Below are 24,371 nucleotides of genomic sequence, written 5' to 3'. Positions count from 1 at the left end.
CATGTCCTTCCCCCTCTCTTTGCCTCCCCATTTCCTGTCTCTCTCAGCTATCCTATTAAAAAACAAACTGACAAATGTTTTTTGACAAAGATTCCTAAAATCTTCTGTGGTTATTGAATAATTAAAACGTTGATCGTAATGTTCCGTCACTGAAACATAATTCTCGTTTCAGTTCTCCAACCTGGTGATAAACAGAACAGTGTCATATCAAATTGTGAAGGTGAACCGTGATGTAAAGAAAACAAAGCACACCGAGCCATTAGGTTTTCCATTAGCAATAAAAATTATTAACATACATTTGGAAACATACAAAAGCAATAACAAGGCAGAAGGATGATAGAAGGCCGATGTCATTCAAACATTAAACGATAATCTGTTTTCATTAAAATAGTGAAATGAACCGGCGGAACTGAACATAACCTCGCTGTGAAACAAGTCTTTGTGGAGACGAGTTCTCTCGTTAATCAACATTGTGCCTGCTGAGATGATCACAATAATAATTCTCGTTAAAGAAAAAAAAAAAAATACGCAAGTGCAGAAACCTTCAGATCCCTGGAAGAGTCCAATCTGCCTCTGCAACCCACCACGTCACAGGAACCGCACAGACTGAGGCTATCACATGGAAACCTGTTCATTGCACCGACTCCGCTGAGCAATCCCCCACAATGCTTTGCTCAAAAACCTCACCTGACGGGTAGGAATTACCAGTTACTGTTGCATTTTAAAAGGTTTAACCTCAAAAACAAGACTGACAATAATCACCATTTAACTTTAACTTTGATGAAGGCTCTTTGAGGGTTGTTCCCTCTGAAAATGTAGCTGGCTGATAAAATATTTAAAGTGAAAGTAGCAAGTCTATTTGGGAGGTCAGTCCGGCTCCAACCTCATACTTCAATCAACCGTTAACTCACAAACCCCAAGTGCAAATCAGCAGAGAACACAAATTTATGAAAACCCTTCAGTCTTGAGTGAATCCCAATAAAGTAAAAAGGTTTCAACTTTGTCTTTGCTTCTTAATCTCTTCACATGATGTGTTCGCTCCTACTGCATGAACGCTGTGGAGAGGACCACATTATCTTCACGGCTCTCACACACACTGTTCTTCAGAAGGCCAGGAGAACGTCACACCTCTCAGAAGGCCAGGAGAACGTCACACCTCTCAAAACGTCATCGACTGACACACAGTGTGACAACACACATGGACTGTCCACAGATTATTCTTCTCATCTCTTTGTCAGTCTCTCAAATCCTCAGTATTTTCACATTTGACAGAGAATACATCACTGTGCTGTGGAGGAAGAGAACTTATGAAACTGCACATCTGGGTGCTTGCTGATCTGAAACAAACAATTAAACACAAACATAAAACGGTCAAATACTGAAAGGACTTGGGCCAATCTTTCAGCTTTGTTCTTCCTTCACAAATGATTTAGAAAAGGTACCACAACAGCAATTCCAAAGGCTTTAGTGAAAACACAAGACAGCTGTCCGATTGTCCTTAACATCAAACAACTTCACAACAGGAAGGGTGTTTGGCAATGATAAAAGCAAAAGGGGAAAAAAAATCTGTTTTAACTGCAGATGACTTTAGATGAAGATCTGCTGACCATCATCGGTGCTCATTTGAAGTTAGTGAAATGGAGCCTATAGAAACTGCACTATGTGATGAAGCTGTCTGTCTCATTTAGCTCTGTACAAGTAGAACAGGATCCCACTCATCAGCCAACATGTGGGGTACTCCCAAAAGACTCCGGGTGTTAAGAGTCCATCGACCTGCAGATTTAGTCTTGTTCCTTTACACTCCTGGCCGTTGTATGGGGGCTCATTTCCACCAGAGAAACAAACACATTTTAGTAAACATAAAATCACTAAAGTTACTTACTGAACGTTTGATCGAAGAACATTTCAAATGCAAATTTAGTTTTACTACTTAAAACTAAAATGAAGACAAGTAAAATCTTGAGACTCAGGTGGTCAAACTTCAGATAGAATTCTACTTTTGTCTTCCTTTAGTGTTTTAACAACCTCATTGTTTTCTTGCAATTTTGACTCCATATCTCATAATGTTGACTTGCCATTAGTACGTTTGTTTGGTCATTTCTTACCACTTGTCTATTTTTTTCCTGTAAGAAATGGGCTCCCACATCGAGGTGATCCTATCCTTATAAGCTCCACCAGCTCTCTCTTGTCTTCATGATAGCAGGTGTGTGTTTCTTCTAGTTCAAGAATTCACCTTCCCCCAGTCTGTCTTTTTGAAGCCCCTTCCACCAATCAGCTCTACACTGAGTCACTTTCTGCAGCTAGGTTTGTTTGTTCATGTTGGAAACATGACTAAAAAAATCTTATAAGACTTTTGAGTTTCATCAGTTCCATGCTGCCGGTAACTCCTGATCATTCTCATCATGCTTCTTAGCACAGAAGAGATTTTTCATTTACATCTTCACTGTGACACATCATTTTCCACTGCATCCAGTTCACTGGATGAAATCAGACTCTAACAATGATTTTGAAGGGTTAGTTTCTTTAGATGTTGTTTAAAAAGCGAGATTATAAAGAGTTATTTGGAAAACTTTTTTTTTTCTATTTAACTATCTAGGGGCTTCAAACAGTTGGGGACCTGGTAACAGGTGATGTAAAAACAAGACTGATTCATCTCTTCTATGCTAAGAATCTAAGTTGGTCACAGATGAAAGACTTTGACTTCAACCCAGCACCCTCAAAAAGAATCTATTCTGTGTTCTTCTGCAGCAAAAAAAAGCAAACATTCTTCTGAGTTTGTCTTTATGTTTGATGGACTGAGGGACGAGCACTGGATCAAAACGCTTCGGATGTTTCAACATGATCTGCATTTAGTTTCTGTCGGGGGGGGGGGGGGGGGGGGGGCAGCTCAGGACGTCGGCTGAGCTTACGAAGTTTTGACCAGGTCGTAGACGTAAATGAGGAAGTCGTCGTCGAACTTGATGAAGTAGACAGAGGGTTTGGCCTCCACCTGGTGGATGACCATGCCCGTTCGTTTGCCGCCGTCCTCTTTGGCGTACTCCACCTGTTTGCCCACCAGGCTGTCCACCACCTCACCAGGCTCCCTCTCTGCCGGGACACTGTCGTCTACAGAGAGGGAGAGAAGGACAAAATATAAGATATACAACAATAACAAGGGACACAAAACCAATCAATGAAAAACGTACTAACGATGTCCTAGAATATAACAGCCATGACCTTAGCTGTAATCCCTTGCCCTGGGTGATGTGGCTGATACAGAGGTATTTGTTTGGTATTATGTCAGAATTAAACCCATTCTGTTAGTTTTCAATAAGGATGTTTATGTTTTAATTATTCAATTAAAATAGAATAATTCAATTAAACATACGTTTTGTTCTATTACAGTGATGTTGGATTTTGTCTTAATCCTAGTTGGATGCCTGTAAAATGGATAAAACTACCACAGTAGTCTGTGCAGATCCTCTGTCATCAGGGTCATGGGATCACAATCAAGGGGGCGGATCGGACTACGCGCAGATGTAACTGACAGGCGGCCATCTTGCTCTGGCTCTGGCTGCAGTAGATGGGTGATCCAGCCATCTGCACTAAGAACGCCTCATAATTTGGTGGAATTTTGATGGTATATAGCTATTAAGCTATTAATTACTATTATAGTTTTGAATATTTGCATAATGTTACTGTAATGTTACTTTCATAAATAAAATTACAATTATTTGTGATTTTAAGTACCGTAAATTCCGGACTATTGAGCGCACCTGAATATAAGCCGCACCAGCTAAATTTTTAAAGAAAATACATTTTGTACATGGTTTTCCCTGGGTTTTTTTGAGACCAAGGTGGCAAAGGCCTGTGTGCGCGGGACGGCTTATACAAGCATTTGTTGGTTTACTTTAGGAGCACAATGAAAATGTTCAAGTAGCACATTATTTAACCCTGAAATAATGCTGAGGGTCCAGTGTGATTTGAGAACAGTAAAATCACCAAACATTTTCCCTTTGACTTAAAGCAGAAGTAAGTGATATATTTGTGTTAATATAAGTCTTAAATAGTTATATCTTCCGACAGCAATCACTTACATAGAGTGTTTGGTCTGAAACACGGGTCTGTCAGTCACTCTGCTCTGCTCTCAGTCGAGGAGAAAACATTTATCGTATCCTACAGTTTTTATCCAATGAGGAGAGAGAACGGCATGCAGGGCTGTGTGTGCAGCCAAGGGACGCCGTGAATGTGGCGACGTAGGGACGAGGACTGTTATGGTGCGTTCAAGGAAACTCGTTTTTTTCCGACCTGTGAAGTCGTACCAGTTCGATCTGGTACATAGACTGTACAAAAAGACGTACTGGTACGATTTCACGGGTCGGACGTTACGAGTGGCCGTTATAGTGACTTTCACCGGTAAAACAGGTCGGAAAAACACGAGTGTGTTGCCTGGAACGCTACAAAGTCGTAAGTTGTGACTTGAAGCTGTAATTTATGATTTCAAAAGCCTGCCTGGAACGCAGCATTAGCGAAAACGACCGGATCACTCACTTCTGCTTTAAAGTTGACTTCTATTGTGACCCAGAATGGGTCTTACATGGAAATATTGCAACTTTTTTTTTTTTTTTTTAATCAACAGACACAAGCAGTAACTTGTTATGACACAACACAATATTTGGTGAATTGGTCTTTCCTGCCACTGCACCATTATTATGATATTAACTCTGATATGAACTATATCTTATTATTCAACTACTTTAATCACAGTATTATACTGATTTGTTGATCTCATCCTGATGTAAACATTAAAAGTCAATATACAGTCACACAGGAAGCTCCATGTTGTCCCTGTGTGATGTTCAGGGACAGGTCAGGACAGTCGGTGGACAGACAGAGAGCTTTAAGGTTGAAGTTTATATTCATTTAGGGTGCACTGTGAGACTGTGACCCGACCACATGTCAGCTTTAGGAGCGGAAAACTCTCGGCAGTATCGACCCGGCTGAAACACGGGAGGTCACGACACGCTGTATTTATCAAAGCTTGGTCGCCGCGCTTAGACACCGGGTCGGTTCCGTGTGAAACAGGAGAGACACAACCAGAGACCGGACACCGGAGGGGGAAGCAGGTCGGATGTGCACGAAAAAACAAGCGCGTCGCACCGAATGTGCACCACTATGGCGTCGCTTTGGGTTGTGAGCGCACATGATGCGCGTCTACATTGAAAGTAATGCACGCAAAAGACGCTGTATCTGAACGGCCACCATGTACACACGCTTTTTAATCAAGGCCGCACTTGAATATAAGCCGCAGGTTTTTCATGTTGTAACATGAGATATTTACACAGAAAGACATGATATGTGGAACTGTGCAGTCCGCTCGCTTTTCAGCTGTTTCGGTTATGCTCTTCTCAGCCATGTGCATTTGTTGACAACGAAGCCGGCAAAAAATCAATAAATGGAGCGGTAGACAACATTACATAATATAAACGATGTTACGACGTGTGTTTGTGCAGTCTTAACCGTCATGAACAAGAGATTACGGGTTACGGAGCGCGTTTGTGTTGCGGTGCAGAGACGAGAGCTGGGACACCGGGGCGGTGACCAGCTACTACACTGATGTTGAAGGTTGGTTTTCAGTGAGACACCAGGTGAGACAGAGAGCCTCCGTTCTCACTGTAACAAGTCACAAGTCATGTAGTTAACGATCACAATTACTCCAGAGCTTTTTAATGAAGGTAAAAATGTAGCAGAGCCACAGGAGAAATCCTGCCTATGCTTTTTTTCAAACTGTGCCTGAAAATCGGCAGTACGGCACCAACACGACAGTAACATGCCTGGTTAGAAAATAAAACACTGCACCAAAACTCAAAACTAGTGTCTTCTTCGGCGCATAATATTTCCCCACATGTCTGTCCTACTTGCGCTTCCTGCTAGAGCGCCCCCCGGAGGCCGTTAGTCAGTAAAAATCTATAAATTAGCTGCATCGTTGTATAGGCTGCAGGGTTCAAAGCGTGTGAAAAAAGTAGCGGCTTATAGTCCGGAAATTATGGTATGCAGTATCATATCTGCATTTCTGAAGTTCATAATAAACCAAAGTGTTTGAAAATTGGTCAAAAAGTGAGCAAGTTCTGGTTATTTTAGTAGAACAAGCACCATAGACATAATGCTCTGAGGGAGCGAGCAGACCGAGCCAAGATGGTGGCTGTGTGGTGACGCCATGTCATTGGACAGCAGCGCTGGGTGAGTCATCTAGTCTTCTTTTGTATATATCTATGATCTCATGACTCATCACAACCACCCTCAAGGTGTTAAGACCCTACAAGAACTTTAGAGCCTGGAACTTGCTTCTAATATGTATAGTGGTAGTATAAACCCCCATCTTGAATAAAAAGATGACTCACTGGAGTCAGGCATGATGCGGAGGTCTCCTTCTTTATAGTCGTCCAGCAGCTGGTACATATACAGGACTGGGTCTTTCTCATAGGTGATGTAAAACCAGGTGGTCATGATGGGAGCTCGGGCCAGAACCATCCCCCTCCACTCCTCCTTTGGACCTTCCTCTGTCTCAAACATGTGCTCCACTGCTTTACCTATCATGGTATCTGCCAGGCTGACGTCTGTCAGGCGGGATTTAGCTACAAGGATCAAAATAAATATTCATATATAAATATAAATCTTCAATATTAGATAAAGATCTATACCATGTTAGCACTATGTACAACCAATGCACACCAGAGAGCAAAACTAATGGACAGAACATGTTGTTCTCCATCATTACCACTATCTAGACAGTAGTGCCAAAATTTAAGTCATGTTAATGTTAGTTAAATGTTAGTTAGATCAAAAGTGTGTATCCTGGTATTAGCACGTTCTTAAAGGGATAGTTCAACATTTTGCAAATTCGCCTAACGCCATAATCCCTATAGTCATACGGGTAGTTTAATTGTCAGTGCAAGCTATTTTTAGATCAGCGGGGCAGAGATGCGAGCTGCTCAGCTAAGGCAACGGAGGCGCATGGTACTTTTGCTTTTCCCTCATCAAACTCATCAAATACACAATCCAACAACTCCAAAACATTTTCAAGGCAAATGCATAGCCGGAACTACTTTCCAGACACGGCTGCTGGGCGGAGTGACTTCAAAAACACAAGTATTTGCTTTATGTGTCGTAATGTTACATATTTATACGTTATTATTTCATAGTGTGGATTGTGTATTTAGTTTGATGAGGGAAAGGTGAAAGTACTCCCCCACCCCGCCGATCTTAAAACATCTTGCACCGACATTTAAAAGTAATGAACCTACTCCTATGACTATAGAGATTATGGCAATAGGTGAATTTTCCAAAAAGTTGAACTATCGCTTTAACATGTTCTTGACGTCTACCAGCACTAACAAGCAAATTCACTAGCATTTAGCATGCGGTCAGCCTTACCCAGCCTGTCGGGGAGCACCTCCAGCCCCTGAACCCTCTCGTCTTTATGAAGCTCCAGACCATAAACACAGTCAAAGCCATCGTACTTTATCAGGTAAAGAGCTGGGTTCACTGGCACCTGGTTCAAACACACACAGAAAAATACACTAATTTTCTTGTATCTCTTGTACCAAGCACTATACACCCAGATCAATGTGGGTTCTTAAAAGGTAGGTCTATTACTGATAATATTAGACAAATAATAGAAGTCATTGAACATTATAACCAAAAAAACATCCCTGCTCTGATGTTCTCTGTAGACTTTGAGAAAGCTTTCGACAAAATACGTTTGGACTTTATTTACAGATGTTTAGAATATTATAATTTTGGCCCCTCTTTAATTAGTTGGGTTAAAATAACTTTATATGGAAAAATAACAATATTAAATGCTTTAGTAATTCCCAAATTTGTTTATATTCTTATGGCAATGCCTTCACCAAAGGAAGACCATTTTAAGAAATATGAAAAGATGGCCTTTGATTTTTTATGGAATGGTAAACCAGACAAAATAGAGCGTGGTTACCTGTGTAATGAGTACAGTTATGGTGGGCTAAAAATGGTGAGCTTAACATCACTTAATTTTTCTTTGAAGGCATCCCTTGTGCCTAAACTTATCTCAAATCCTCAGTGGTTTTCAGCAAAGTTATTGATGACCTTTCACCCTCTTTTTTCCAAACAATTGTATCCTTATTTTCAGTTAACTGGTTTTCAGCTTGCATTATTAAAAAGAAAAGCTTATCCTTATTTATCGGTCTTTTTGGAAGAAGTCATAGTGATAGTATCATCAACCTAATACCTGTTATGAAATCCAAAATCAACTGTTGTGGTACAATAGTAATATTTTGATGAACAATTTGTGTTTTTTTTTAATCAAACCAATGTTTGAAAAGGGCATATTATTTGTAAATGACCTTTTAAATAATAAAGGGGAAATTACAGATGCATATAGTAATGTCTGTGACTCTTTGACATATAATCAGCTCAGGGCAGCTATTCCTCAGTTTTGGAAAAGGAAACTACTATCAAGCCCGGAACAATTAGTATGCTGCCCTGTAATTAAAGATAGGACATGGGTAAACAAGAGAAAAATAAATAGAAAAAATGTATCAGTTTTATATGTTTGAAAAAAAAATAACAGAGCCACCTGTTCCTAACCCTACTATTTTGGAATCAAGTAGGAAAATGGATTTCGGTTCACAGTTTAAATATCTATTGTTGCCCTTTAACTATAATTTTTGGTGATTTAAGAGACAGTGCAGAAGGAAAAGACCTGAATAATATTATTAGTATGGTTGGAAAAGCTTTTATTTTCCGAGCTACAAAAAGACAACAATTGAATCTAGAAAGTTTCAAAATATTCCTAAAATTTCAGTGGACACTCGAAAAAGACATTAGCAGAAATAAAGAACAAAGTGTAATCTTCGAATGTGGGTGGGAAATTTTGAGCCAGGGTGAAGGTTGGTCTTTACCCTAAAATGGTTATAATTGTAATGGAGGGCCGTTTTACTTTCTTTCTACCATTATTTTTTATTTTTCTTCACCTTTATTGTCTTTTTGTTGTTGTTGTTGTTGTTGTTGTTGTTGTTGTTTTGTTGCTGTGTTTGTGGTTGATGTTGCTGCTTTTTTGTATCATTTTTGTCCTTCTTTATAGTTTGGTTTTACTGTTGATGGGGTTTGTTTGTTTGTAGTTGTGGATCCTTGTCATATGTTCAGGATGTCATGTCTGATGTTTTCATGTAATGCTCAGACGGGAACCCTTGCTGCTCCGACAGTAGACTTGTGGTGCTTTGACGTTAATGGAACTTGACTTGTGTGGTGCAGTGCAGCTCCAATGTTGTCTGTTTCTGTTGATGTTCTGTTTGTCGTTCAACTGCACTGGTGAAAGTGAAAAACAAAAAAAAAACAAAGATACTGCCAAAAAACAAGAAGAATAGTGCAGAGAGAAAAAGATGGGAAATCCTCGCAATAACAAAAACTTGGGATGAAGATTCAATATAGTTTATTGTTTTGTATGTTTTTGTTTTTGTGCTTGTTGTTGTTTCTTTTTTTGGTTGCTGTAGAGTGAATTATTATTAATTTTTTGTTTGTTTGTTTTTGTTTTGTTGTTGTTTTTTTGTTTGTTTGTATTTTGTCCGCCCCTATGTTTTGTGATGTTGAAGGGTTTTTATGTTACTGCCACCTGATTACTGTCTTTTTTTCTTTTCTTAAAATTGAAAAAAAAAGAAAAAGAAATTAATGAGAAAGAAAGAAAAAGAAAAAAATAAGGTCCACATTAGGGGGGGTGGTGGTGGGGTTATTATAATAATAATAATAATTAAAAAAAAGATTCAATTTCTGAATGCAGGTTGTGCATTTTTCTGTGGACTAAGCCTTTCAGACTTTCACAGTATTAATATAGAACTTGCCTAACAATCACACTATGTGGATAGCTATCCACTTTTATATTGTATGAAACCTTTAAAGAAAGGTGTACTAAAAAAAAAAAAAAATCTTGTATCTATATCCACAAATTTTCCCCCTTTAATTATGTATTACAACAAAACGTCTTTCAGTTTGCTGAAAACAGGTGTAGCAGAGCACCGCACCGCACAGGTGTATGTAGACAGAATGAGCAGCACATGTTTAATATGGACTCCCTGTCTATTACTGGACAGTAGGAATGAACCATTGATAAAAAGCATTAAAGAGATAGTTCAACATTTTGGCAAATTGGCCCATTGCCATCATCGCTATAGTCATAGCAGTAGGTTCCTTACCTTTAATTGACGGTGCAAGCTATTTTTAGAACGGCGGAGCAGAGCGGCGAGCTGCTCAGAGCTACGCTATTGAGGCTAAGGGAAACTCATCAAATACACAACCCAACAACTCAAAAACGCTGTTGTGGACAAGTTGTGAGCTGCACATTCACCACACTATGAGATAATAACGGAACGGAACGAGACGTAGCGGTTTTAGAGGTAAATTCATGCAAAACCGCTGATGCGCGTTGCGTTCAGGGACAGTTATTCAGCAAGCAGACTCTGTATTTACCTCGAAAACGGCTCCGTTTTGTAAGGTTCCATTATTATCTCATAGTGTGGTGATTGTGCAGGTCACAACTTGTCCATGACAGCGTTTTGGAGTTTTGGGTTTGTGTATTTGATGACAGACATGAAAACGGGTCATGGGTGAAAAAGGTGAGAAGGATCCGACCCCTGTAGGGGGGTCCGAGGGCATGCTCCCCCGTAAGAACATTTTTAATATTTCATATTTGAAAGCATCAATCTGATGCATTTTGAGAATAAATTCAAGCAGAACTACAAGACAGTATGAGTTTATAATAAAGTATGGTCACATTATGCTATACAGTATAACGTTATTAGTGTTGTCACGATACCAACATGTTGGTACCCGTATCGGTACCAACATGTTTTTTGATAATTTTCCAAATACTAAGAGAACACAAAAAATGTCATTATTGACTTTATTTTAATAGAAAATCTTAGAACTATTATGCATCAGTAAATAATCAATCCCTGCTGCTGCAGGATTAAAATTGATATTTCCATCAATATTAATCTGAACTCTTCCTAAATTAAAACATTAGTGGTCTGTTTAAAAATGAATATCAACTGGTTTTCTTTGCATTATTTGAGGTCTGAAAACACTGCATCTTTTTTTGTTATTTTGACCAGTTGTAACTTTTGGGAGAAATTGTTATCAGTAGTTTATAAAATTAAACATAAACAATCATTTTACTCAAACACACACCTATTGTTTCCCATACGTAGACCAATGTGTGGTGCACTTTTTCTATACAGTCTATGGTGGTGCAGCGCCACAGAATCAAGACCAAGCCACAAATTGACTCTGCTCTCTCTTGAGAGAGAGAGAGAGAGAAGTGCGCATGCATGCTAGTAAAAACCAAACTTATCAACCAGCAGTGTTTGCATTAATTAACGAGTCTGTGGCGGCCGTCTCTCTCTAGCACGTTGGTGCACACACAAACACACAAACACACAAACGCAGGCACATGGACAGGTCGCGCTGTAACAGCTCAAATTACAATGCGGCGACTTCGCAGCAGCGTCACCGCTGCCGCCGCTCTGGACTGCACAGTACAATTCACAACCCAATCAGGTGCTCTCGCGCTTGTGGGTGTTTTTACTTCTACTTTTTTTCCTCTTCTCAATTCAACACTTTCGTAATCTATACCTCCAAATCCTGATCACTTACCACTTAACCCCCCCCCCCCAAATATTTTCTCATTGGATCTGCACAATTCACGTAGGTCATCTATTTTGGTTTCAAAACGGCGAATTTCGCCGAAAGGTGAGTGATTTTCATGCCTGTGATGAGTTTGATGAGGGAAACCAAGAAATTCCTTTAGCCTCCGTAGCGTAGCTCTGAGCAGCCTGCTGCTCCGCTCCGCTGTTCTAAAAATAGCTTACACCGACAATTAAAGGTAACGAGCCTACTGCTATGACTATAGGGATTACGGCAATGGGCCAATTTGCCAAAATGTTGAACTATCCCTTTAACTGTTACCCAGCTAAATTAAAATGTACACTTTATAATGAATGAATGTTTGTGAGAAAAAACACCAATAAAACAAATGTTTTTTTCAATGAGAAGGGTTTTATTCTTAAATGTGCGGAAATGTTCTTAATGGCCTAATCTTATAATTTAAGATATACATTATACATTAGAAAGTCCAACAAAGACAACACCGAAACCTCCTTCTCTTGCTCCACTCTCAGGAAATAAAGATCAGAAACAACCAACAGGTTAAATGTAAACTTGTAGTTTTAATCATGTAACTGATTAATGGTTGGTTAACGGTTAAATAGTCAATACTGTCCCTAAACTCCATTCATTCCTCACTACCTGATCGAGCACTGTTCCTTTCCAGATCACGTGGCCTCCTGCCTCCTTCCACACATGCTGGATCCTGCAGCCGACAATGTTGCGTCGAGGCTGTGACAGAACTTTGGTGGGGGGACCCAGGCTGCTCTTGTGTTTCCTTCACAGTGACACAAAAAAAAAACAGTCAAGATGATCTGCTAGAGACAAGTGAGGTCATGTTGGTCATGGTGAATGATGCTAAACTCACTTATGGGGATTCTTTTTCTTCATCATATTTGCAGAAACACCTGCATGCCCTGAGGAGAAAAGAAAGCATGTTTATCGTTTGGGCAGATTACAACTTTCTGGCAAAACTAAAACAAGAATCACCTCTACACCGCTGCAAGACTGACTCCCTGAATGACAAGTGTGATGAACTGGATGAAACTGTGAAGCTTTGCGGCAGTACAAGCAGCCAGACACCTGAGCAAATGTAAAGAATGAAGGTAGAGGACTGGTTCTGCAATTGATGGAGCAAATGATAATCTGTAGAATGCACATGCCAAAGAGACCTACGCTGCTTCACCACCCAGCAGCTCAGATCATAATCTGGTTTTTCCTCAGTCCTCCTAAAAAACTTTTGCACTGAGGCAAACTGCAAACACCTACTCATTCAGATCCTAGACCCCAAAGCCCAGTGTGGCATGAGGAGCAGGGCAGCAAGTGAGGCAAAGTGGCCGGTGCATAATGGAGCTAAAGGCACTTCCTGTTAGGAATACAGGATACTGCAACAGCCATGCCCTCAGATTAATTTTCACTATATGGAAACTTTCTGCCAGGTTTGGTCAAAATCCCCCAAGGATCAAACATCACAGCTCTTTTCATCCTCTCTAAACAGCCCTGTTCACAACGGCTGCTTTCAGTGACTGTCCCTTTAAATGCAAATGAACCACTGCTCACCCCGCCCCTTCTACTGGTACTAGGTAGGTGTGGGATTATGCAAATTCAAAAACTAGTTACATCATTGGAAGAGAACTGAGCTCATAAAACCACATGGATTTCAACCTAGAGAGCCTGAAAATTACAGATTTTTTGGTCAATTTTCATATTTTGGGGGCCAGAAGACAAGACAAACACCTGAATGTATGTTAAAGAGCCTTCAGAAAGTCATATTTCCATAATATGTCCCCTTTAAAGATGGAAATCAATGCTTAAGGACTGAACTATGTCAAAAAGATTTATTTTACTGAGACTTTTAAGCCCTCATCACTATGCACAATGACTTTTTCTTTTCTCAGTTAAACTCCTGGGGAACAGTCAGGAAGACAGCTCTACTGCAAGAACACAGGCAGAACATTTTTTTTTGGGTGAACTCAACTCAATTAGATTTTATACAAAATTCATTAATTGAAAAAAAAATCACAAAAAAGAAATCAAAACAACAGAAACAATGCTTCTTCTATGGGTAGGCTGCAGGTTAAATGTATACAGTATGCCTGTGACCTCTGACCTGTATCAGCTGTGTCTCTGTGTCCTGGAGTGTTCCTCATTCATCTGGAGGCAGGGCGGCAGCCAGGCTGCCAGGCACACATCTACAAGTCAAACCTGTCCAGGCCTGGAACAAAGAAATATTTACATTTATTATTCATAACAATTACTCACTGACTATTGTTCACTTGCCTATTTAAGACTGTTTACCCAGTCAAAGTTCGTCTACAGCTGTGTAACAGAAACCTTAAATAAGTTGTCTCTAATCTTTCTTAAACCCTTTTCAAAGGAGCTGCTGCTGTGCAGAACAAAAGAGCTGTTGAACACAGAAGCACCAGAGGTGTTTAAGGCCCCGTCCACACAAATCTGTTTTTTTCGAATCCAGATAAATACTTCGGATCGGCCTCGCGTCCACACGGATACGGCGTTTTCAGGGGGTGAAAACGGTATTTTTTGAAAACGGGTCCAAGAGTGGGAAAATTGGAAAACGTCGCCCCAGCGTTTTCGTCTGGACGGCCAATACAGGTGTTTTCTGAAACGATGATGTCATACCCCCCAGCGCTCTACCTGTAACCTGAGACACACACACACACACACACACCGCTGCAGCAGCTACAGTGACAGTCTGTGGACGTAACAACAACAACGGCCGACTCCCGTCAGGTCGCTCAGACGCTGCAGCTGAATCACGTCTGTTTAATCATCACTGATGGTCATATTTACTCTGACACGACTCCCTGTCAACATTTAATCCATGTTTGAGTTTGAAGACAGCGGGGAACTTCTTCTTCTATTGAATTTCAACAGGGACTTCTTCTCTGTCTGAAGTGTGTGTGTGTGGCAGCGCTGCAGCGCCACACACACTCCACACAGGCCTGGAGGATGTACTACAGCGTTTTGGGTGGTTTTCACTGGATCCGTGTGGACGCCTCTCCACTGTGTTACAGTAAACACATGACCAGTCGTCTAGCATGCTAGCCTGTCTCCAGTGAGCCTTTTAACCCACCTGTTAAATACCTTTGAATATGCTCATGCTGAGTTTTGTTGCTATTGAAATATTTAGAATGTTACTTATTAATTTCCCAGCCACTACAATGTTGCAATATCCTGTGAGTGATAGATAGATAGATAGATACATAGATAGATAGATAGATAGATAGATAGATAGATAGATAGATAGATAGATAGATAGATAGATAGATAGATAGATAGATAGATAGATAGATAGATAGATAGATAGATAGATAGATAGATAGATAGATAGATAGATAGATAGATAATAAAAACAAAGAGGAAATATATTTTCATAACATAAGTTAAATACAGTACTACATAATTTAAATACAATATAATACTAGTGCAAAATGGCCTAAGCATAATTTAAAAGGAGGAGTGTTGTTATCATGTTCCAATGTGCTCAACCTCAACACTAGCCTGCTCCATTTCAGCATATCATTTTAAACTTTATTTTTAAGAAGTCATTATTTTCAAAATGATGATTAAAAACACTACACACAATCTTAAACAACTGTATTCAATACTTTAACTTTCTCAAATATAAATCAAGTTCAAATAAAATGCAGCATTTAAAATATCTAAGCTGGTGCATCTTGATTGACGGGTTCGCCAGAAATCTGTGATGTCAAAATGCGGTCATGAGCCAAAAAAGGTTGGGAACCACTGCTACTGCTTTTTGTATCCTATATACTGTATATGTGTGTGTATTTACTTTCTAATGTTTGGTGTGCATGCATGTTAAAGGGACAACGAGGAGTTTCTATTTGGTTATAAAAAAGTCTCACGTTAATGTGGATGAATCTACGTTACCACTTGTTAATGGCTCAATTTTAGATAAATCTATGGTTTTGTCTCTATGGTTATTTTGTTATTATTAGTGGTGGTGGAAATGCTGGTCGAGCCGACCAGCGTTTCTTTACTTTCGGTTTCGTGGCGAGTCATGAGAATAACGCCGCCGAATCACCGTTTATGGTCGGAACTACGACGGTATGTGATCGTCTTCCAACCTCTGACTTTAATTCTTGATGAATGAAAACATGAGTCTGTCTTAAATGAGGCTCATAAATGTAGTGTGAAAACACTTCGCTTTTCCAAAACTCCTCGTTGTCCCTTTAATGTTTGCAAAACAGGATAAAAGGTTTGAATGCTGAACTTTAATAGTTTAGCACTCATTTACACTCCTCTGTCAATCATGATCACATGATCAAATGTTAGACTGAATATATGAAGTTCCATCACGTTGAGATTATGGCCTTGTGGCGTCCCCAGTGGTGGGCTGGTGCCACACCGGTGGGCTGGTGCCACACCGCTGGGCTGGTGCCACACCGCTGGTCACGCCCTCCTGACTAAGGCCTGCCGGTGACACCTGGGCCCGGGGTCACCAGGTTATAAAGCCACTCTCTCTCCTTCTCCCCTCTCCTGCAGGTACCGGTGACGGCGATGCAGTGTCCTTAGTTTACTTTGTTGCACCTTTGTGTTATGCACCTTACAACACCCCACACACACATACGTCTCACACTCACACAACATGCTCTACACACCTATTTACTGACACTCACACCCCATGCTCCGGTCCTTTGTTGCAGTATCTTATTATTTATTGTTAAATAAACATTTGTTAATTGTTGCCACGGTGGTCTCTCCCTCTTTGTCATGGCTGTGACAGCATCTGTTGGACTAACAAGCTTAATTGTGCAGACATGTAAAATCTTTGAGTTGTTGGTACTTACTTTCCACTGCTGGTTAACATTAAAAGCAAGGTTTTATCCTGCCTCAAGTATTTAGGAATGGTGATGAGATGTTGGGCACTTCTCCTGGTCTTCAAGAGTTCAGGCTTCACATCCGTAGGACGAGATCAGGATCAAACCTGTGACAAAAAACACACAATTCAACAAAACTCAGACATAACTGGCCTGTAAGCAGGTTCTGCCCTGCCACAGGTGTTTCACTATGACTCTAAGTCACTGATAACAATAAAATAAGTTCTGTAGTTAAATCACTGATAGATTATCACCTGTCACTTAATATCCATGTGTAATACTCATGTGATGAGCTTTTTGTCAGGGAGACTGTGAGATGAATCTGAAAGCTGTGGAAAAGACAGCATGATCATAAGTTGAGATTTGATATGTTATCAAAAAATGTGAGTCTCTTCATTGAAGCTGTTTGTTTCTAGGTGTGAACAGCAGAGGGCGCTGTGTTGACTGATACAGTGATGCTGTCTGGTTCCTTGTCTCTTTTTGACAGCATGTGCGCTCAGCGCTGACTGCAGGCTGAAAGAAATCCAACAAACCATCGGTTTTGTTTGTCACAGTTTGAAGAAAAGCCACAAACAATTCAGATGTTGTGTTTCTTTTCTTTTACTGATGTGACTGAATGTGAGGGACTTTGCATCAAACACCAACAATGAGCAGTAGCTTGGTGAGAGAGATCAGCATCACTTCAGCCAACAGTGGATCAGATTCAAAAAGTTTCATGTCCTTGTCATGAGACTTGAATTATTGATTGGTAGAGTCTGTGAGGAAGACCTGCAGTGTATTATTTATCTGCTGGCGTGCTCTTATGTAACCGATCTGACCTCCCAACTGCTTTCTGTGTCATTCAACCTTAAAAACCTTCAGACCTTCAGGCAAACTCAAAACATTGCTGTTAAAACAAGAATAGCAGATAAATGATATGTTGTAATGTAAAGTAAACTACAGCAGACCAGGACTTCCTGTCACATGGGTAAAGTGTCACACCGGTCACATCTCACACTTCAACCACCAACCCCCACCCACCCACCTCTCCTGCTCTTTACTGTTGCTTATTGTTTCAACTGAATATTCTCTACTTCAACATACCATAGTAAACAGAGAGATGTCTCAATATAGTGACTCACAAAAACATACCCTGATACTCAACTCCTTTGTTTCTGACCCAGAGGACAGTTTCAGAATCAGCATACCCACTTACACATACAAATTTGGTTCAGAAACCTTTTTTTAACAGAGCCATTTCATTACTCCCCCCCCCCCGCCCCTTATGGAGAAATAAACTCCCGACAGAATGAACGGAGCCCTGATATGAAGCGTATACAATTCGGAAAAAAAAACTAATCTGCCCACGTTTTGTGTCTTATTATTAACTAAATCTTATTATAATAACAAAACTGGTCGGGATTTTAATAGTCATTGGCGCTATAGAGTGTCCTATAGACCCAAATACACTAAATGTAAATAAATAAAATACAGGGAAAATAACAGCACTTCCCATTGTAGCTAGAGACAGAGAGTTTGTAACAGAAGCAGTTCTCAGATGAATATTATGTTGCTTTTAATTAAACTTAACAATAATGCAATAACGAACCATACCTAGGTCTATATTTATCTAAACCTGAATCTCTGTAGTCTACCATCACAGTCTATGACACACGCAACTCTGTTGTCTCAAAAATCCGTTTAGGCACACCATAAGGAATTATTATCCAACTATTTACACATGTAACAGCTCTCCTCATAGGGCTGGGCGAGACAGCCTAGTAGGCTATAGTAAAATCTCAGATTTTTTCAGGCCATTTTTTTCATCCGTTTCAGGATTTAAATCGTTTTTTTCCCTCCTAAATCCATTACGGTGAGAAAGTAACTTTTCAATAAACTTTCTCTAGTTTCAAACTGACAGTGACACAAATACAAGGTAAAAACCACAGTCAATTTGCAAACTTTGTAAAAGAGCTGTTTACGTGAAAGACGACCAGATGACAAACTTACATGGACATCTGTGTGTGTAAGGACGGCTCCACTAAAAAAAAAGAAAAAAAAGAAGGTGCTGCGCTCTCCTGCCGACTCACCTGCAGCTCACTGAGAGCTGTCAGGGAGCTCTGCTGTTTCTCTCAGTGGGAGGATTACACACTCTACTCTAGGTCTATAAAGAGTTCAACTTTGGAAGATCTAATTAGTCATCAAAACATTCAACATAAATTATTAATAGGCTACGTATTCATAATTATTTGAATTTTTTTTTTCAATCTCAAGAGCCTTTTGGAGTTGTTGGATTGTGTATTTAATGAGGCAAAAGCACCATTTCGTGAGCAGCTTGTGTCCCTGCCCCACCAATCTAAAAACAGCTTGCACTGACAATTAAAGGTAATGGACCTACTGCTATGACTATAGGGATTATGGCAAATTTGCCAAAATGTTGAACTATCCCTTTAAGGGTGAGAACTCCCTGGAGATGTAGCATTGTAGGCCGGCTTTAAGAAATGTTCCTTTCCGACGGTGTGAGTCGTGATCCGAACATGACCAGACCAGAGTCTCTTCCTCTCCCAGCTCACAGATTTATCCCTGTCAGCTCAAACTGTCTGGAAGCTGCTGGTTGGAGTGATGGTTCCTTCCTGTAGCCACATCACTAAAACACATCATACACATTACACTGACTCGTTAGTAGGGATGTAACGATGCATCGCGACACAATTAAAAATCGGTACAAATGCGTGACGACTCGCATCGGTGGAAATAAAAAGAAAACGCGATGCGTGAGAAGTAGCTTACATTATCTCAAAAGTCAGACGCCGCTGCCCACCACGCACACATAGCTACTAATTCACTCTCTTTTCTCTCTCTATCTCTCTTGTCCCTCATTCATCCCCTCCCCCCCCGCGGTCGCTCGTTGCTTATGAGTCTGGCAGTGTTGGGTCCGGGATTCAACACGGCGGTCGGGTTTTAATTGATAGCTTTCATGTGACGTCACGGCCCGTATGGAACGCCCCCCTGGCGGTCAAAACAATCCACTTCCCCGCTGTCCGCTGGTTTAGGACAAGGCAGAAAAACACACACTGCTCCCTGCTGCTTCAAAATACCGGTGTTATGGCCCAACTGATGTCTGATTTAACTGGTTACCGTACCGAACAACAGCTGTGCTGCACTTCCGTCCGCAGATTTGTCACAAATTCACAAATCAAGCCGCAGTTCACATGTTACTGCAGCCATATGCTTCTGTGAGTGAACCTGGCTTATTCCTCCATACGGACAGTCAGCGCCACACTACTCTCACTCTGCACAATACTGCACACTATGACAAAGCCTGTCATGTTAAAGTTACCAACTAATGGAAAACACTCTGAAAATACGCTAAACAATTTTCTCCTGGGCAGCACGGTGGTGCAGTGGTTAGCACTGTCGCCTCACAGCAAGAGGGTTCTGGGTTCGAACCCGCCGGCCGGCTGGTAGTAGAGAGAGTCCAGGTAGATCTAAGCACTTATCACGCTTTGCCGACGTTTCACAGCCGTTTCACAACCAAAACAAACAACCAATCAAGCGAGAGCCCTTCTAGCCAATCAGAGTCGAAAAAGGAGCCCATCTAGCCAATCGGAGGCAGAGAAGGCGGGACCTTCCACTACCATCCTGGGAAAAAAAATATCGCTTAGGGGTGGGTGATATGGGAAAAATATCATATCACAATTTTTAAAAAATAAAGTCACGATTTCGATTTTATCACGATCTTAAATCGAAAAAAGAAAAACAGACAGTTTAGGCTAGGGGTGGGCGATATGACGATATTAGATTGTGAAGTGATTAGAGCTGGGGTGATTGTGAGGAAGACAGAGTCCTGTCTGTGTGTCTGTGTGTGTGTCTGTGTGTGTGTAGGTGAGTGAGTGAGGAGGAGCAGAGGAAGAAGTGAGAGCTGTCAGATAAGTTTGTGTTATGTTGTTGTAGTTACGTCGGTCTGACGCTACAATATCAATAACAACATGTGCTTCACATAGACGTCAGACGCGAAATAGCCGCGGAGCGGAGCCAGTTTCCTTTCGGTCCCGTTTGTTTTTTGTTTATTCTCTGTTATTTAAAAATGTATCTACTACAATATATTTAAATACTGGTAACCTTATTGGTTCCGTTTTTTTGTTGTTTGTTTGTTTTGTTTTTTTCTCTGGTTTAGTTTAGTTTGTTCATTAGCTTGTTTGTTTGTTAGTTGTTGTTTTATGTTTGTGTTTTATGTTTTATATGGTAAAATGCTGGGTAGCTTCATTTGGTATGTAGGACAGGCATTAATATAAGCATTATGCTTCTGCCTGTGCCTTTTCAGTCACTATTTTGTCGATAATGTTTTGTGTCGAGAATGTTATTGTGTGATGCGACTGAATAAAGAATTTCATTCATTCATTAACCGATTGTGCCAGATGCGCCAGAGCGCGCACCTCTGTGCCAGGCTCGCGCTCTGCGGCGATTTGTGTTTATTCATCTTAACAGAGATGCTGAACAGAGGGATTAATACACACATTCACACAGGCTACACACACACAAGCTACCCACAGACACACAGCTGAGGGGCCGAGGCGGCACGGAGAAATGCACATCTGGTGGCGTGCCCCCTCAGTGGGTGCTCAACCTGGTCAGTGTGGCTGCTCGTGCACCAGAGCGCCCACGGAATCCGCGCATATGTGTCCAGGAGTACATTAGCATTTCGTGCGCACGTTATATCTATTTCGTGGGAACGAAATAGTAATTCGTTCCCACGAATTAGGTATTTCGTGGGAACGACTTACTATTTCGTGGGAACGAATTGCTATTTCGTGGCCACAAATTATAATTTTTTTATTACATGACATATCACGGGCTCCGTACATACATGTAATACCAGCGCTAGAGCGGGGAATCAAACAGCTTTTCGCCTGTTTTACGCGAAATGCATTCTGGGAAACTTGTATACTGCATACTGCGGTGTGAACAGCAGCATACTGAATCCCACATTCAGTATGCTAACGCAGTATGTAGTAGGCAGTACGGTAGCATGCGGTTTCGAAAACAGCCTCAGTGGACATTCCACAGCGACTTCTGAGTACCGTGACGTCACGTGCATACCCTCTATTCTTTCCAAAGGGATTCCGTATTTCAAGTGAGCTAACGTTTATAATAATTTAAAGACGTCACATATTATATAGGTCTTAAAGGTTAGGGTCAGCTTCAGGAATTTATGCATCCTGAAGTAAGACATTTTGCAGAATGACGAGTACAGTAGTTGAAGACACAGACATCATTCATGATCTCAGCTCCAAGATCATTGAGAAAGGAGGATTTTCAGTAGGTGTGTGTTGTTCCCTGCAGGACCAGATTGAGTTGTGAGTTAGAAAAGGGGCGTAGCTATCAGTAAACTAGAGCGCTCACGTCATCCTTGAGAATCTCATCGAACTCACTTTATGACTTTATTGCATGAAAACATGCAGATAAGGCTGTGTCCAATGTTCAAAAAAGGTTTTCAATGATGAGTCTACACTTTGACAGCTGTTTTAACCAGTTCATATATTGTTCAGACACATATAAATACATATAAATACATGTGTGTGTGTGTGTGTGTGTGTGTGTGTGTGTGTGTGTGTGTGTGTGTGTGTGTGTGTGTGTGTGTGTGTGTGTGTGTGTGTGTATATAGTCATAATAATATGCACTGATAAATGACCAAGCGGGTTCTGCAGGACCAGCGTCAGCCATATTGTTTTTTGTTTTTGTTTTTGTTTTTTTTATACAGCTCCAGATCAGGTGGGTGGTGGTGGTGGGGAGGGGGGGGGCATGGGGACCTCTGACAAGCGGACAACGGGGGGACTGTCCGACTGCTGACTGCGGAAGAGACAAATATCCCAGACAGAAAGCCAGCAGCAGACTGGGTTCAGTCTCCCCCCGCCCCTCCCCCGCAAGACCAACCTTCGGCGGGAGAACGCGATTGGCGAAACGAGCGCTCACTGTGTGTTGCTTTCTGGCTGTCTACCTGCGGGCCGACTAGCTAGCTCAACAGGCATGTGTGTTTGTGTCTTACCGTTCTTGTTTATTTAAAAGTGTCGGCCGGAGGGGGAGCGGCGGGGTTCTCTCCTGCTGTCTGTCCACAGAGCCCGTTTCACTTGACAGGAACCAGCACAGACTCCTCGGCCATCTCACCCTGGAAAGTGAAGTTAGTGTCAAGGAAACGGGAGACGTCCGGTCAAGCCTTTCACAATAAAAGAGCTTGCGCAGATGAGGAAATGGATATCAATTTATCTCTGTGGTTCCAGTGCATAGATTATGTACCTTTAGCCAATTTCAGCACAAAGACGAGAGGGAGGAAGAACCCCATTTAAATACTTTACATTTTAAAGAGGGAAATACCCCCCATCTAAATGCAGCCTACTAAAAGAGTTGCAAGTAAATTGCAAGACGTTTCCAGCCGACGTTCAAGCTTGCTCAACAACCAATCCGTTGATAAAATAGTTTTTTTTTTTTTACACACAATACTTTTATTCTGAGAAGATGAGTTAAAATGTTTTCAGTTTTGATTAAAAATAATAATAATAATAAATAAGATAGTTGGTAAAACATTAACTTAATCATTTTTCTTTTGCCTAAACATGTTTTCAGTTGTTTAATGATTTTATTTGTATAATTGTCAACATCTGTGAGGTCTCAAAGCACTAAGGCTAAGAGAAATGTAGACAGAGTGCAAATATGGGCTGTATCGAAATATGATCACAGGGAGCAAATATGACAGAGGTGAGAGAGAAGTTAGCATGAGGTCAAATCAGAGTGTGAATCAAAACCTCACTTTTATTTTACTTTGCCGCTTCACTTCCTGTCTTATTGCTGTGAACATGACGCTCTTCACTCTCTGCCCGCCCCTGCATCTCTCTGCCAAATAGTGCAACTGTAAGGAAATAGGAGGGCACAGACTGGCGCATTACGCTGTTTTTCCTTGCTGAATAGTGCTCCATACTGGTCATAGACTGTAAAAGATCCTGGTGTTGAATGCGACAGTGGGAGAGACAGACAGGCTGAGATGAAACAGAGCAGACAGAGAGAGAGGAGCATGAAGGGCAGTCAAATGTTTAACTGTATGACGGGGACAGTGTCTTCACAGCTGTCCTCATGTCACAAGCTGAGTTTATTGCACCTTTGTGTTGGATTGGTCACAATAATACCACACCTTAGTTTAAGTTGCCATTATCTTTCACTAAATAAACACAGATTGTGTGTAAGTATGTGTCTGTGTTTTATAAACTTGTGAAAACAGAAAAAAGGAGAATTGTCTGGGACAGTGAATGCTGAACTTTGAAACAGAAATGGTTGAATGGTCACATGCATGGAGACCTAGAAATAGAGAGAAACAACGAAGGGGTTACCCTCATGGACATTCTGTATGTTCATTTCTCTTTTCATCCTCTACTCTGTTCTCTCCCCCTCTCTGCCCTCTGTCTCTGTGACTCATCTCTTGTCTTGCCTGAGAGTTATAAAAATGATTTTGTAAAATTATATACAATGTACACCTCCAACTTTGTGTTTGAGTTTGCATCATTTTAATTTTGAATGATAAAAAAGGTCTCTCCTGACTCCTGAGGGAAATACCAGGTTCCTTCATTCTCGCTGCCACTGCTGTGTTCAGCAGTGAACCTCTTCTGTCTGTCTGCTGTTGGTTGTGTGAGAGTTTTCAAAGCTTTATTGATGCATCTGATATGATGTGATGAGACAACAGCAGAGAAGGAGAACTGCAAACTCAGTGGGTTCATCATTACAAGCAATTATATTTCCACATCCACACAGTCATAATCATCTTACAGAGAAGCATTATGTGAGATGACTGATGCCGACCTCTCA

General features: G+C 40.9%; 1 protein-coding gene across 2 annotated transcripts; it reads right to left on the bottom strand.

Moving 5' to 3' along the window:
• Positions 1–2,455: 2,455 nt before the first annotated feature.
• LOC310995272 (spindlin-1-like) lies at positions 2,456–22,718 on the bottom strand. Of its 2 annotated transcripts, none has more exons than XM_083984280.1 (8): positions 22,567–22,718; positions 16,512–16,648; positions 13,787–13,891; positions 12,545–12,593; positions 12,319–12,454; positions 7,414–7,531; positions 6,381–6,614; positions 2,456–3,105 (listed from the first exon to the last, which is right to left on the bottom strand). In XM_083984280.1, the coding sequence occupies exons 3-8, from the start codon at positions 13,824–13,826 to the stop codon at positions 2,906–2,908; spliced, it is 777 nt and encodes a 258-aa protein (XP_083840406.1). In that variant the 5' UTR covers positions 13,827–13,891; positions 16,512–16,648; positions 22,567–22,718; the 3' UTR covers positions 2,456–2,905. The 2 variants fall into 2 exon arrangements, with proteins under 2 accessions (XP_083840406.1, XP_083840407.1); XM_083984281.1 differs by having other exon boundaries at positions 12,545–12,584.
• Between the last annotated feature and the right edge of the window lie 1,653 nt (positions 22,719–24,371).

This window comes from Trachurus trachurus, assembly GCF_905171665.1.
Source record: "Trachurus trachurus genome assembly, chromosome: 12".
NCBI lineage: Eukaryota > Metazoa > Chordata > Actinopteri > Carangiformes > Carangidae > Trachurus > Trachurus trachurus.
Note: the sequence above shows the minus strand (reverse complement) of the source record. Positions and strands in the feature narration are given on the sequence as shown.